This window comes from Oxyura jamaicensis, chromosome 18 (genome assembly GCF_011077185.1).
Source record: "Oxyura jamaicensis isolate SHBP4307 breed ruddy duck chromosome 18, BPBGC_Ojam_1.0, whole genome shotgun sequence".
NCBI classification, from domain to species: Eukaryota; Metazoa; Chordata; class Aves; order Anseriformes; family Anatidae; genus Oxyura; species Oxyura jamaicensis.
Genome location: NC_048910.1, coordinates 6,427,426 through 6,443,426, shown reverse-complemented (window position 1 = coordinate 6,443,426; position 16,001 = coordinate 6,427,426). Strand labels below are relative to the sequence as shown.

The window sequence follows — 16,001 nt, the reverse complement described above, 5'->3', positions numbered from 1 at the left end:
TGATTTTGACAAGAAAACAGAATACCTTTCATTTCAGACTGATGCTACAAGAATCATTTGTTTTCCCCTGCTCTCGGCCATTAACCTGAATAATCAAATTATTCACAGCTCTGCTCAGCACCACGGCAGCAAACGGTGTTTTGGAGCAAAGTGTCTCACTGGGGAAAGGAACATTGCTCCACGAAGGGACGGGCTTTTGTCAGCCCTCGGGTTGCAGGAGAAGCAGCTGCTACAAGGGCCAGGCTCTTTGTGAAATCTAAACCGAAACCCAAAAATTCAGGGTCACGCCAAGGTTTTTTTTAAAAAACATCTCCACTGCAGATCCTCACTTCTGCACAGAGGCCAGGCCAGAGCACGAGCACCAGCACAGCTGGCTGTATTTTAGGAACGCTGCCCTTCTCCTTGGCAGTATTTTTAGCACCTGGCTTTCTGCTCATCTGTAAGTAACAGGACTGCTGTCTTGGGGGGATGTCAAGGAATCCTCCAGCTGAAAGATTTCCCTTGCAAATTGTCTTGCAAAGACAGATGTCTCAATTGGCCGGAGTTAAGAGGAATTAGCCAGCAAGCCGCTGCCAGCACTGGCCAGCAACGGGGCTGCTCGCTCAGACGAGCCCTGGTAGGGACCTCTGAGCAACCACGGGACCGGGGATCCACAGCTCTCAGCACCCACCTAAATATGAAGATGAAGAGCATGAGCAACATGCAGAAGGTGGCCACGTTGTCCATGGTCTTCATGAGGACGACGAGCTGGCGCTGGAGGGCCGGCATGAAGCGGACCAGCTTCAGCACTCGCATCAGCCGAAAGGTCCGCAGGACAGAGAGGCCCCCGCCCTGCTGGCCCACGATCTCCCACACGCTGAGGGGGGAAAAAAAAAAGGTCACTGTGGGATGAGAAGGCAATGCCCAACGCAAAGGCACAGAGGAGAGGAAGGAAAGGAGAGGGTGAAGCTCGGAGGGAAGAAGGATGGGAAGCGGGAAGCTGGCCCCGGGCAGAGAGGAGCTGCCAATGCCTCCTGCGGGCTGGACGCCGTCCAGGCTCGCAAGGAGCAGAGCCCCACCGGAGTGTCAAAGTCACGCCTGCAAATCAGCGGCTGCAGCTGCAGGTGCAATTACAGGCTTTGCTCGTGCCAAAAGCCAAACAGCTACTTAGTTGGGCACTGGTTGTGCCACTTGGATGCTAGACTTCCCAGGACATCAGGACAGACAGCTTTCTGTGCAGGCTTCTCTCTAAAATGGCCATAAGATAACCCCAAGACATATATTAGTAATTGTATCTCAGTGCATTAGTTTACAGAATTGACATAGGAAGGTATTTATGCCCGCTCTCCGTTATTTTCTGTTTTAATGAACCAGTCAAACGAGGGGAAACACACATAAAGAAAGCTCTGGTTGTGTACCTAATCACCACGATGATCCCATCAAAGATGTTGTACGGATTCTTAATGTAGCCGAAGGGACCGTAAACGAGGACTTTCAGCAGCATCTCCAGGGCAAAGAGGCTCGTGAAGACAATGTTGCTGATCTCCAGGGCATTGGTAAGCTCCTCGGGCTAGGGAAGGAAGGGGAGGAAAGGGACAAGATCAGCAGCTCCCACCGCTCCGTTTGTTAGGCACGTGCACACTTACACCTGAAATACATCAGCCCATGGAACGGGTAGGGACACGGATGGTAACGGTGTAAGTAGGACGTGGCAACAGCTCACTGAAAGCCCAGGAGAGAGAAGAAAAATGGCATTTGAGCATTTAAGTTTTATAGGTCTGTTGTAAGCTGAGGAAGTAAATCCAGACGTGGACTTCACGTTAAGCACAGCTTTAGCACCACCACGGGAGGTTTACATCAGAGCATCACGCACCGAGCCTCAACGTTTTCATATCCTCCACTTCTTTAACAGAAAAGAAACTTGGATGGTTCTCACATAAATAGCATTTCAAGCCTGCCTTTTTATTTAATGCCTCATCAAAAGATTTAAGCTAAGATTTTCAAGAGCAGAAACGTTAGGTGTTATACCTGAAACGTCTCAATAAAACCTCATTATCAGCAAGCCCTGAATTCCCCTCCTGCAAAAAGGCCACAATCCTGGCATTTCAGAATGGCAATCTAAAAATAGAGGCTCGAAAAAACACAAACGACAAAAAACACAACAAACAGACTTCTCGTAATCTTAGACCTAAATTAATACCTTTCGTGTTTTCCTAGCATATTTCAGAGGGTTCCCAACAATGCCTGCAGACACCGAGCGCTGCGCTTTCCCCGGCGGGTGGGCGAGCATTATTGGAAAACATATGGCAGAAGACAAAAACCGACGGTGTAGTCTGTCCAGGATCAGACTCTTCATCGACAGGAAAGGCCAGAGCAGAACCTGCAGCAGCAGAGCCCTTCTCCCCGTGTAACCCCAATGCACAGCCCCAGCGTCATGACGCGCGGGTTTGGGGTGGCTGCGCCAGGCGCAGAAGCCAAGGTGTGATGTACATGGGCGGGATGCTGACTGCACCCACCACTTCCACAAAATGCTTTTATGGCCAACAGCAGCAACAAAAACTTCCTGCAGCACGCCAGGAGCTGCTGACGCCTGACCACAGGGCGGCACGAGCTGTCCCAAACCCAGCCCAGCAGCATGGGAGCAGCAGCGGGTGGCTGGGGACAGGGTCACCACCTTGCTCACAGGATCATCAGCCATGGTTTGGAGGCCTGAGAAACCCCAGTAACCAAAGCTTTACTGGCAAATAAACAGTTAAACCCACATGGGCTTTTAATTCCCTTTCTTTATTTCTGTAGTCAGTGTCTCAGCACCAAGGCCAAGCCCTTTTAGCTCAATTCCTCCAAGCCCACTGTGGTGGAAGATGGGGACCCAAACCAGCCTGCTGCTGTCTCAGCCTGGCGTAATCCCCAGGGACCTGCACTGATTCCGGTGGGAGCCTCTGATGCCAAAGCAGGGGTCCCAAGGTCGCAAAGCGGGAAATGGCAGCATCAGAAAGAAAAAGTAATTGGAAAAAAAAAATAAAGGGCGCAGTGGGGGGAGAACTGGAATGCTTCCTGTGTCTCATACATGCTTGTGGAGGAGCAGATCCCTTGGCCAGAGCTTTCTAAGCACACACCTGACATGATCTAGAGCTGAAGTACAAATGCTCCCGATATTAAACACAGCACTGCTTTAACATCGTTTACCTCTGGGAGCACTCAAACACAAAGTCACAAATAGGCCAAGAACCTGTACGTCGAGTCACACCTCAGGACGATTTCAAATAGCTAAAAGCCTACATTAGTCACAAAAAAAAATGCCAACTCATTCAGAAGCGCCCCGGCACTGCGGAGCTGCTCTCATTACTGCAGCAACACTGTTGGGAAAAGCAGCGGGTTCCTGGAGGCTTTCCTTCTCGGTTCCTGGAGGCTTTCCTCCTCGGTTCCTGGAGGCTTTCCTTCTCACCCTTCGGCACCGCTAACCCGCACGGAGGCTGGTGTCACCTAGGGCACCACAGAGCTCCTGGCCCGGCCTCCGAACCCATCAGTGTTGGAGCAGGGAGCGCAGAGCTTACAGCTCGTGGCACCGGGGTGCCCGCAGCCATCAGGGGCACCACTGCCGGCTGCCGCCCTCCCAGCAGGGTCAGGACCTCAGCCTCCGCTCGGAGAGGTGAGAGGAGACGAGTTCAGGGAAGCCGCGGGTGGGAATCGACAGGGACTGATACTGCTCGTGGACAGAGAGGGCTCTGCATTCCCCAGAAGCAGAGACATTGTCCTTTGTCCCCAGGGAAAGCACGGGCAGCGTCTTGCCAGCTCTGAAAGGACAGCTTCTCCCGACCATTTTGGAAACCAGAGGGTGCCAACATCAGCTGGTGACCACGGCCAGACCCCCACAGCCAGACCCACAGCACCGAGCCCCACTGCAGGGTCATGGATGTCCCCGCGGTGCCATCCACAGAGGGGACAGGCTCCTGCAGTGCCCCGCTGCTGCTCAGCATCCTGCCCCCTGGCAGCCCCAGCTCCTGCTGCATTTTCCCACAAAAAAAAACACCAGGACCCTGCTCCTCCTCCACGTACTCCTGCTTCCCTTGCAGGAAAAGGATATTAACACTGCAGACATTGGGTGCACACATCAAGAACGAGGAGTGGGATCTCCTGAAATAGAACTGAGAATAACCAAAATCCGAGATTAGTGGCCAAGAGAGGTTGGAACAGGAAGGGGAGACTTCTCCCCTCGGGCCAGAGACCATGGGGAGGGAAAGGCAAGGGAGGAGCAGCTGCTCCAGGCACTCTGGGGCCATGGAATTACTTTGTCCTGGGAAGCAGCAGGTCCCTGAGCAGCAGGTGGGGGGGACACGAGTTACTCGAGGGGTTTCATGGTGTGCTCCCAGCAGGGGAGTCCCCAGCGCACAGCTCCCAGGCCCCTTCCCAGGGACACGTCACCACTGCCAGCCCTTGGGGCGCCCGCCCAGGCTCTGGCCACAAGTGCTGTTTTCACACACACGGGAATTATTTCTGCAGATGGAAGCGGGCTGAGGCTGCGAACCTGCCGCAGGGGACGTGCGTCCCAGCTGGCAGCAGGGCTTTGGGCCCCGGGGGCGCTTCCGAGAGCCCCCGCTGCGGGATTCCCGGGGAGCTACAGACGCGCGGAGATAACAAGGCTGTTTAGGAGATGCTCCTGCCTTAGAGAAATCAAAAATGTATCTGAGGCATCTTTACTTAGACATCATTAAAATACTGCAGGGAAGTGGCTTCTCCGTCCCATGGGAATTAAAACTGTCATCCGATCTGAACCATGACAGAGGAGTTTCAGATGTGGGGAACTGAAACACTGCATCTCCAAGCTGAAACACTGCGTCTCCAAATTTCTGCAAGCCCTCCCCCTGTTTCAGTCCCTATTCCCTTATCCATTTGCTCTGTACTGTAAATCAACCAAAATTAAAAAATATAAATAAGTCAGCTTGAAGAACACGAGCTTTTTGTTCCCCAAACGTTCAAATGGATGTTTCAAATATCTCAGACAACATATTTCAATAGATTTTTTTTTTTTTTTTTTTGGAAGAGAGTTCATTGAAACGGCTCCCTTCTTACAACCAGCTTCAGTTTTGATAACTTGCCATTTTCTGGCACTAGCTGTCTCATCAGACCAGGACTGACCAGCTCTGGATGTAGCACACCTGGGTGAGTCAGGGCCGCCCGGCACGGATGGCTCCGGGGGCTGGAGGAAGCAGCTGGCAGCATCTTCCCTGCAGGATCCACCAGGCAGGGAGGTAAGCAGCATCGATCCTTTCACTAAGTGATGTATTTGGAAGAAGGAACCCGCCTGGGTTTGTTTTACCAGAAAACGTGTGTGTTGCAGAGAACCACGGCCCTGTGTGGGTCCTCAGACTCAAGGTGCAAATCGCCCGGCTGTGTGCCACACAAAGCCTCCCGCACACCGCTCCATCACATCTGCCAGAGTCACACTTTCCATTAAGAGAAGAGCCTGCTAATTTCCTCATCAGTAGCAGCAGTGACTAATTAAAAGGAAAGCATCCTATGATTAAATGAGCAGCACCCAGAAAGAACAAGATCCAAGCACACCTCGGGCGCGGTGTGGAACACCAGCTCTTCCCACGAGTCCTCCCCATAAACGCTGAATTTTGGCCCCGGGACGCCTCACCCCGCTGGACACACAGACATGGTGCCCTGGATAAATCATCCCCTGTTAGCTCTGTGCCTGTGCAGTGTCGATTTGTTGATGTACCCAAGAGCACGCTGACGAGCTCTGGCAGCACACACCACGGGAGAGGACAGCGTGGCACCTCTCATAAGCACCACGCAGCAAACTAGCGCGGCGGGGAGGAGGCTGGGGCACAGGAGGGGCGAGAAGGGCTGGAGACCTGGGGTCTCAGAGGGCTCACCCAGATTTCGGCTCCACCAGGAGAAGACGTTTATCCCAATCACCTCTCTGCCCCCATGCAGGCTGCGAGGAGCACCCAGAGCCCCCTCTGACCCCTCCATTGTCACAAGCAGCAGAGCCAGTGAGCAATTCACGGTGGCTCGAGGGTGCCCCAGCTCCGCAGGGCACAGCTGAGCTAAGGGGAGGTGAGGCACGATGCTGCCAGGTGCTGAATGATGCACCTTGAGGGGTGTCTCAGAGCACAGCCAGCACCTTCCCCTTTTTCAGCATTCAGATATAAGCTACAATGCATTACTTTGGTGGTTTTGCTTTTTATTATTATTATTATTATTTTTTAAACCAACTAGAAGTTCTCAAGCAAGGTTTCCAATGGCAGAGGGGATGGGCTGGATTTCCACCGAGGTAACAGGGAGCTTTCTCCTATCCCACAAACACGAGACAAAAAGCCTTCTCTCCTGCCACAGCACAAAGGGATGCGTGGGGTGACCGGGCAGGGGGCAGGTCCCCTCTGAGCCCGAGGCTCCACTGCTGTGAGCACATCCAAACCAGCAGGAAAACTTCGAAGCCATTCAAAGGACTGCAGAATAAAACCCTTCTGAAAGCATTTCCATGGCAACTAAAGCAAAATACCACAGAAAGAAAATAACGACCTCAGCTATTTCCCAGGAAACACCGACAACATTTTCCTGACTCATCACTTGCAAATTTTAATACATATATACACATAAGAAAAATCACACGGGTCACGCAAACACGCATCTCTCCCTGCTTCGCAGCCTGACGCCTCCCATCAGGATCCTCCCCACCCTCTGTGTGTGGACGCACCACGTCCACCTCGAGGTGGGAGCAAGACCCTAATTCCTGGGGCAAAACGCAAGGAATTCAGATGAAGAGAAGCAGAGATAACTAGCAGCCCGAGGTGCCCTTCTCTTGCCCTCTGCCATGCCCGATTCCCCGGCGTTTGGAGCTGGCAGCCCCCGTTGAGCTCCAGCCGCCCCAGAGCCACTTCAAGGCCCCCCAGCAAGCGCCGCTCCGCTCAGCTGCAGGCCCGCTTGCTATTTTATAAATAGAAGCTGGAGCCGTGGATATTTTCAGCTGTGACATTCATCGTCTTTGAGGCGCCCTGGAAGGATTTGGGCTTTAGCTGTGGTCCTGGTCCGGCCGCGCCAACCTGCGCCGCGCTCAACCAGAGCCCACCGTGCCACGATGCTTTCCCTATGGATCCTGTGCCAAACCCGTCCAGAAGAAAAAGTTTCCCCCTGGAAAATGACTCAGCAGCAGGATGGCAGAGCTTTTGCTCAGCCAGCCCCTGGGTTTGTCACCGCTCGTGGCCGCGGACCTCTCCTGCTCGTCCCCATCCCTCCCAGCTCCAGCCCCCAGCTCCGGGGGAGGGAGGCACCGCTGTGACAGCCAGGGTTTAGAGATGTTTGTTAGACGGGAACGACTTTGACAGGCAACCAAACAAGCCCAGCTTCATCCCATCACAGCATGGGAAAGGAGGATTCTGTCGGAGGCTGAATGGAGGCTGAGTATTTCATGCCACAGCAAGGAATACTGTACAAAAGGGAGGCAGGCAGCTTCCATTTGGGGGAAATCGGAGCTGCCTGCACCACATGGACCCCCCTGCACCACCTCACCTCCTCCTTGTCCCTCCTCTGCAGCTCACACTGCCCCTTCCCATCCGACCCAGGGCAGGCAGGGGCTGGGTGTCGTGGCTGCGACCCCCCAGTTCCCCACAGGGCCATTTCCCCACGCACCCATCACCAGGTGGGCACCCCACCAAGCCTGTGCCCTGCCCAGGAGCCCAACAGAGCCACAGACCCGGCTCTCCCCCTGCACACCCCGGGCTGTGCTCTCCACACCCGTCTCTGGAGGCACAGCAGATATTCTTGTTTGAACTCCTTATCTCTCCCAGCCTGAGATTTCCGGATGAATATTATCCCAGAAAATGCAAGAAAAACATGAACCGGCTCATCCCTCCGCCCAGGTTTACGAGGCAGCTTAAGCTGAACAAAAGCTGCATTTCCACTTGGTCACACCTTGTAAGTACTTGAGATTTAAAGCCCTCTATTTCTTGTTAATCTAAACCAAGTTCCAAACTTATCTCCCCATTAGTACTTGAGAGGTACCAAGGGGAGACGGGGGGGGGGGGAGAAAAGAAAGAAAGGAAAAGAAAGGAAAAGGCTGCCTGTACAGCTCCTGCCCAGTTCTGCTGAAACCGGGTTTCTGGTGCCGGTAACGCTGTCTCTAATGCTGACAGGCGTCCACGGGGGAAAGCTGGTAGAGTCCTAACATCAGCAGAAACCCCGTTATAACAAAGAGCTGAAACCTGGTGGGGAGATGGGAGCAGGAGTCGAGCAGTCACGAGAGGCTCTGTGAGGACACGGGTGGCCGTGGGGCACCTTTTTTTTTTTTGCTGGCTCGGGGAACAACCGCAATAATCAAGGTAGGAGCAGAGAGAAACACCCAGCTATCTGTGGGGAGCAGCGACTTGCCATGGGCACGGGCACCGAGCAGGTCTCCGGAGCACACAGCATTTTGCCGTTCCGCCGAGCCGCAGTCTCTTCCCGGCGCTGCCGGAGCCGAGATAAGACGAGGGTGCCGCTGGCAGCTGAAACAACAGCTGTAACGATACAATCTAAGGCAGCCTGAGCATTCCCAGCCTCTGAGCAAAATTAACTGGAGAGGATTGACACTTTGAGCTCCCCATCTGCAGAGCTGAAGAAAACTTCAGTGGATGTCAAGGAATCCACATAGGTTCATCCCTAAAGCATGCGGAGAGCTGAATTGCCTGATAAAAAAAATCATTCATTTTCCCACTGCACAAAAGCTCCTTTAATTTTCAAAGGATGCAATCTCCAAAACCAGGGTAAAGCCTACTTTACGGGCAGGGCCCCGTTTTTAGCAGATGCGGGGACTGTGGCACCACCGTGTTTTGCACGGTGCCCTGAAGGAGCCTGGTGAGCCAGTCAATTAACAGACACGAGTTCCTACAAGACCTCATAAACCCTTCAAAATGCCAAGGAGCGGAAGAACCCCTGAGGTCCACAAAAAGAATTACCCCCAATAACAAACGGAGAGCCGGTTTTGAAGTCAGTGATCCTGGTGATTAACAGCTCTGATGACTTCCATTAGCATTGATTTGACTCCCCCAGTCTCCAACAACAAACCGTTAATAAGAGTAATTTCTGCTGAAGCGGGAGCTAATTGAATATAACACGTGCAAATCTATAGGGCACCTTGTTTTCCTACAGTCTGAGTGCCCTGCGCAGCTGTAGCACTGAAAAATTGAGCTGAGGCTAGCTGCAAGCCCAGCCCTGGGCAGAGACAGCGGGCTCCGAGGGAGGGAAAGCCTCGCTGCGCTGCCAAGGCGCTGATGGCTTGGCTGAGATGAGCTGGCACGGGGCTGGAGAGATGTGTAACGGAGTTAAATAGAGAAACGGGATGTGCACCAAAGGGGAAGTGGAGCTATCTCGAGGAAGGAAAACGTGCCTGAACGTGGGACCCCTTCGGCTCCTTGGAGCGGGCAGAGGCCGTCCGGGGAAGGGGCTGTCTCCTCGATTTCTCCTTGATTTAGAGGGATGTGTGCACATGCACAACGGCCTTCCTGTATCGAAGCCTAACGAATCAGATTTATAGGGGGAATTGTCAAACTTCAAACTTCAAAGTAAGAAAGTCAGGCTAGCTATTTAAGCGGGTGCAGAGCAGCCAAGGCGCAGGGCTAAGGAGGAGGACGAGCACTTGGGAAGATCTCATTTTGGCGCACACGGATGTCAAAGGAGCCGCCTCCCTGTGCCCAGCAAATCTGCAGCTGCCATCTGCCACCGCTCCCATGTCCAGCTGCAGCACGCTCAGCTTGCTCCTGAGCACCCAGTCCTGGGAGAAAAGTGCTTCTGACGCCCAGAGCACCCTCGTTCCTCCAGGCAGCACGCACAAAACGGAACCAGCAAGTCACTCGGGGACTGACTTTTATCCCTGATCTCCAACTCGTTATCTGGAGCAGCAATTAATGAGTCTGGGGCAGGGGCAGAGCATAGGGAATGTAATAAAAAGGGGATGGGAGCAGGCACAATGCTGTCCCCATGCTGGCGGCTCCATCTCTCTCAACCATGCGAGGAGGCACAGACCCCCAGGCTGGGGGCTCTGGCCCTCCCGCCCCGTGCAGGGGTTGAGGATGCTGCTGAGGCTGCTCAGGCCTCTACAAAATAACCCCAGTGGCTGAGCCAAGCTCAGTCTTGAGTCTCTGCCCTGCTACAAGCATTTTATGCATTCCTTCACTCAGCCTTGGCTTAAGACCCAAAGCAAATCCTGAGGTCCCCAGGCTTCAAGTCAGGTAATAACTTTCAGCTACCTTCTTTCCCTCACACTGAATTCAGGCAGAAGCATAAGCACATAAATGCTGTTTGGGTGACCGTTACAGATGCTTGAACCCGTAGCCCTCCACGCTGGCAGGTTTTCCAGCGCAGCTGCAGGTACTGACCCTTCTGCCCCGTCCTCTCTCCATCATCCTGGAGACCTGAGAATTTGATGCCCGCCGCTGCCGATTCGGGAGGCTGCCACGTTCTGCAGCCTCTCCTGTTTACACAAATAGGTGCTTTAATCCATTTTGCCAGCAGGCTTTCCTCTGGCACAGATGGCTGGTATTTTCATGGCGCAGCAGCTATTAGATCATGACGTTCCTGGTGACAACCGAACATCAGCTGTACCGCGGCGCCTGCAGCACGACCCATGAGGAATTCAGCCTCAGATACCACCGTGAGCTCCTGAATGTCAGCACGGCCTCTTTCCCCGTGCAGAACGGCCTCCCGTGGGTTATGTGCTCCTCTCCTTGGGTGCTGTCCCAAAAAGCCATTTGCCCTCGTCACCTCTCCAATTTGCTTTCCCAAAATTAACAAAAGTGTCCTACAGGTCTGAACCAATTTCCCCTTCCTTTACAGACCCCAGAGTTTTGGCCCAGCCTAGAGCCAAGTCCCCATGAGCTCCAGCCATTGTGGCTTTGGAGGACCCTCTGGCTGGGATCTTGCCTCTGTCTCGCTAACAATGGTGCAACACCACAGAGACGGCGGCTGAAACTCAAGCGCTATTTAAACAAACGAATATGTAGGGTATAGTTCATACCGCGCGAGTTCAGACAAGGAAAATCGGCACAGCCAGGCAGCTCAATGCGAACCAGATTTTAAAAACAAAAACAAAACCCCAAGCCCTTCCTTAAGGAAGCCCTCACCAAATTCTTTCCCCTGCTCAGGAGTCCAACATCACGCCTTGTGCTAAGCCTTTGCATTTCACTCCGAGGAAGGACTTTAAGAAACAGAAAGCAGCACATTGTGGAGCGCAGCCTGGCTCGCAGCCAGGGCTAGGGGGGAAAGCAGCACACAAACCCTCTGCTTTAGCAGCACATTTCCCTCCTGCTCTGTGGCAGAACAAGCTTTTGCAAAGCCGTAGCCGTTTGAACCCGCAGCGCTGCAGAGTCTCGGCTTCCCTAAGGCGAATCAGTCAATTGGTTCAGCAGTGTATTTAGAATCCCCCGGAGCCTACCCTTAAATCACCTTTATATTTCTCTACCCAAAGCTAATAGTTTCTACCTGCATTTTGCTTCATCTCCGTAGAAAAACAAGCTCTTTAGCAGTCACATTAATAATCCGCGGCAATCTGGTTGTCGTTTCCCTGATGGAAAATTTCACAGTGCTGCCCAGCAGCGGCGGCGGCCACGCGCTGAGTGCTGCGCGCGCCTCGTGCCTCTGCTTTCGTCCCCCCGCACCCCGCAGGGACAGAGCTGGGGGGCACGGGGAGGACAGGCAGCACCCCAAGGTGCACAGCCGAGCATGGCCAGGCACTCAGAGCACGCAGGAGCCTCGTGGAAGCAACCTGATGCTGAGCTAGAGTCAGCGAGCTCCCTGTCTGGAGGAGCTGAGAAGAAACCCTGAGCCCCCCAGCCATGGCTTCCCATTCTCCCCTGGCTACAGCAGTGAGCAGCTCTGTTCTGTAGCCCAGGGTGGTCCCAGAACTGCTGAATCCCACCCCATGCTGGGGACACAGGGTGAGAGAAGCCCTTCTCCTCCCACCCAACCATCCCATCCCTCCTGGAGCACCAGGGTTGTTGGTGTGGCCTCTCCCCTCTGGCAAGGTGCTGGTAAGCAACGGCACCATAAAACGTGGCCTGAAAGTATTTATCCTAATACAGCCTGGGGTGCCCCGGCCAGCCTCGTGTGAAAAGCCCACAAGGTAAATACCCATTAAATAAGCAGAGAACTTAATATAGAAATTCAGGGAGTCAAGTACTCTTCAAGCCCCCTCACTTCTTTGCAAACAATCGGCCAACGAAGATAAATTTGGTGAGGCTGATGATCACTTGCACTTCCAGGCAAGGCTCTTGTAAAAGAGAAATCACATGTTTCAGTGTTTATCATCCCCGCAGAAAGGCCTGGTCCAGCATCTCTCCACTCTAATTCCTGCTCTCGTAACTGTCAGATTATGAAACTGCAGGCTGTAAGCCTCCTGAGTTCACAGAAGAACACCTCTCTGCTCTCCGCCGCCACTTTAAGCAGATGAACTAATAAAAACAGCTCCGCTATTCACTCCAAATGCCTGGGAGAAAGGAATCTGGAACGGTAGTAGCTTCAAAATACCATCAGAGGAAGCAACCACCCACAGTGTCTGGAGTCCCCTCACGCCTATCTGCTCCCTTCCCCTTGGTACCCAAAGCCCCCACCCAAATCTGCCTCTTCCACCTGCCTGCTGGGGGGCAGAGGCTGGGAGCCCGCTGCCGGATTTCCCCCAATCCCAAGAATTAAGGAGCTGATTCCTTTGTGGTGTTTGATGCCAGGAGCTTGCCCTGCCATCTATCCAGGCGGGATGGTCCCTGGTGCATGCACAGCAGGAGCCTGCGCCAGCATCTCCTGGTGATGGGCAACGAGCTTTGAGCACCCTTGGGTGACCCCAGCAAGGCGGTGGGCAACAGAGCCACCACAGCTCCGCTGTCACCTTCCAGCCACTCGAAGGAGAAATATAAAGGAGACGAGCTTTATAATTAAGCAGACTCGTGGACACTTCCTCACACAGCCCCACGAGCACCCCACAAGGGGCAGCCCGTGAAGGTGAGGCGGGGCGGGCGATCCCACCGGCAGCACTGCAGAGAGCACCGCGGCCTAACGCGTGCTGAAAACCGAGGCTGGCCAGCCAGACTGCATTAGGGCATCAGGGAGAAGGCGCTGGTTGGAAGGGACACATCTAGCACACCCAAGCCCCCCCCCCCCGCCGCTCAGTCACTGAGGCATTAACGGCAGGGGAGGACACGGGGACTCGGAGCCGGTCTGGCACGGGGCGCTGCGGGCAGCGGAGAAACGCATCCACGCGCAGCGGCGAGTGACTGTGCAAATAGAAAACGTGCCAGGACGGGGGAGAAGTAAATAAGGACGACTCCAGGAGCATGGAAGTTCCCAGAAGAGGCTGGCGCAGGGACAGAGCTGGCTGTGACTCGGAGGGAGAGCCCCGGCGCCCCGCGAGCAGCACCGTGCCGGCTGCCGGCAGCCCTCGAGCACCGGAGGGCATGTAGCGAGGTTTTGCAGCATCTCGGCATCCAGGCTAATAAACTCTGTCCCCCCAATGAACCATGCACCTGCAGGAACCCAGGACCCAGCTCGTCCCATGCCAACGCAGCATCTGTGGGGCTCAGGGCGCAACGCGGTGCAGCACCCAGGGATGCAGCCACAAAACCCGAGCAATAGACCAGACCACGGCTTCTGGAAGCAGAGCTCTTGTCATCCTTATAGAGATGTTTCCAGGCTGGCAACTTCTTTCCTTAATGACTACATACAGGGAAAAGCTCGGCTAGCTGACAAACGGATGAGAGGCTGGAGCCGAGGCAGCCTCTTGCCTGCAAGGGCCGAGATAATAGAGTGGAGGAATAGCCGGCGCTGAGTCTATTTTGGATTCAGCATGCTGCTGCTGGAGCGTTCACCGGGGAGGCGAAGGCATTTGTTACATCCTCCCCGGGGACCGCACATTCAACAGACGCTCCTGCCTGCGGCTGCACCAACCCCGGCGGCTGCCACGTGGCAGCGGGCTCGGCACGGAGCCGAGCAGCCCTGGCACGGCCAGGATCACAGGAGCACAAAAATTAGGGATGGGAAGGGACCCTGGGAGATCAGCTCGTCCCATCCCCCGGGACTGCGGGAGGTCGCTGCCCGGCTCACCTGCTCGTGGTACTCGATGCCCATGCTGAGCGTGTTGATGAGGATGGCCACCATGATCCCGCGGCCAAAATATTTGCTGTCCACGATCTTCCGGAAGGTCTCGCACACCACGCGCCAGAAGGCCAGCACCCTGCCGGCGCTCCTGGCCCGGGCCCTGCCGCGCTGGGGGTCCCGCTGGTCGCTGTAGTGGGCGTCCTGCGTGAACTCGTAGACCCCCTCCTCGCTGTCCGAGTCCGCCGTCTCGTTGTCCGTCTGCTCGGCCTCGCTCGCCAGGGCCTTCAGGCAGTAGGGGCAGCCCTCAGGGCTGCAGGAGCCGCTGTCCAGCTTGGTGCAGGGGCTGGAGATCTTGCAGGAGCTCGGGCAGGGACCTGAAATGCCAACGGGGCAGGGGAGGACGGCCTGTTAGGCAGGGTGGGAGGCGGTGAGAGCGGTCCCCCGTCCCTGATAGCACCAAAAAATTGTCCTCAACATGACAGGTACTTGTGAAGGGGAAAAGGGCTCCTGAGCAGAGGCAGCTCTGATGCCATCAGCAAGTGCTAATATGGACGTGGCTGTCCACAGGATGTCCCAGCCCTCAGTTAACCCAAGCAGCCACAGTCACCTGCACATCCAGCCCTTTTCTCACTCCTCACAGAGCATTTCCCAAAGGGTTAAAGATCCCCAGGCAAAGCTCCTGCTCACCGGCTCCCCACTCACTCCCCTCCTCACTGCCCCCAGCACCCCCCCAGCCCAGCACCCGTCTCCTTGCACCCTTGACCACGAAGGCCAGGAGAAAGCAATCAGCTCCTCCAGCCCTGGCACTCTGAGCCACAATTAGTGTGAGCGCCGCTGCCAGCAGCCTCCTTTCCTGCTCCCGCTGTTTGCTGATGCTCCAAAATCCCCAGCTCCCCCCCACAGCAGCTCCCAGCTGCCAGGTGGCTCCCCGGGGGACAGCAGCAGCGGGATATTCCCCCGATCACCAGCTGGCTGCTAGGGGAGAGGCGAGCTGCAAAGCTCCCGACTCCTGCACAGCACCACGAGTACAAGCCCAGCCCCGCAGAGCTCAGAGCCCTGCTCCAGGTATGGGCTCTGGGCTGGGGGGAATTGGCTCTTCCCCATGTAGGTCCCACCTAGAAAGGTCAAAACCTGCAACGTTGAAGGCCACCGTGGCAGGATGGGGATGGCATCGACTGCCTGGGAAAGCCTGGCCTGGAAATGCTGCCTGGAGGCCAACAGGGTTTGAACGAGGTTGGGCCGAGCTCCCAGACCTCAGGATGTGGAAGGGGAAAGAGCGCCTTGCGGTGAAGGTACGAAACCCTCGCCTGGGGAGAGCTGCGTTCAGTTCCTGGCGCTGCTGCTGACTTCCTGAGCAAATCGCTCAGGGCGGATTTTTAATGCTCGGCATCCGTGAATGCCATTGAGAAGTCGTGAAACACAGACACCCCCTCGCCCCCAGCCTGGGGCCTTGGGGCCATGCAGCGCTGTGGGGTGTGCTGAGCCTCGGCTCTCCTCAGTCCGGAGGCATCAGCATCTGAGGTCGGCACCGAGCGGGGGGCAAGCAGCCCCCACCAGCCCTTGTCTTATACCAAGGAAAGGACTTGGCCATTTGGAAGCAGCCAGGCTGGGCTCCAGCTCTGTGCGGTGTCCTTGAGCCAAGCTTGAGATGATCTGGGGAGTGTGGGGGTCTGGGAAACACTCCCTCAAACTGCAAAATAAATTGTATGTGGGGGGAGATTTTGAAGGGGAAGAAAATGGATTCATTGAAAACATTTGTTTCCCTTGTGTTTTGTTTTTTGTTTTTTTTTTTTTTTGCAAGTACAAGGTCTGGACATTTGAAACCTCTCTCCCTGTTGTGGCTGAGGTGCACTAGGTAGGTTGGAAGATTCCCGCTGGCCTCACCTGCAAATCCATCACCTTTATCCGTAACGTGGACCGAAAAGAACCCTGGAAAGACGTGGACGAAAGAGAAG

At 55.0% G+C, this 16,001-nt stretch overlaps 1 protein-coding gene across 1 annotated transcript in view; it reads right to left on the bottom strand.

Moving 5' to 3' along the window:
* CACNA1G (calcium voltage-gated channel subunit alpha1 G) overlaps positions 1-16,001 on the bottom strand; it is a 127,926-nt gene that overhangs the window by 63,534 nt on the left and 48,391 nt on the right. Inside the window, 4 exon segments of the mRNA XM_035342699.1 lie at positions 671-856; positions 1,398-1,549; positions 14,053-14,420; positions 15,931-15,975. Coding sequence (XP_035198590.1) covers positions 671-856; positions 1,398-1,549; positions 14,053-14,420; positions 15,931-15,975 — 751 coding nt within the window.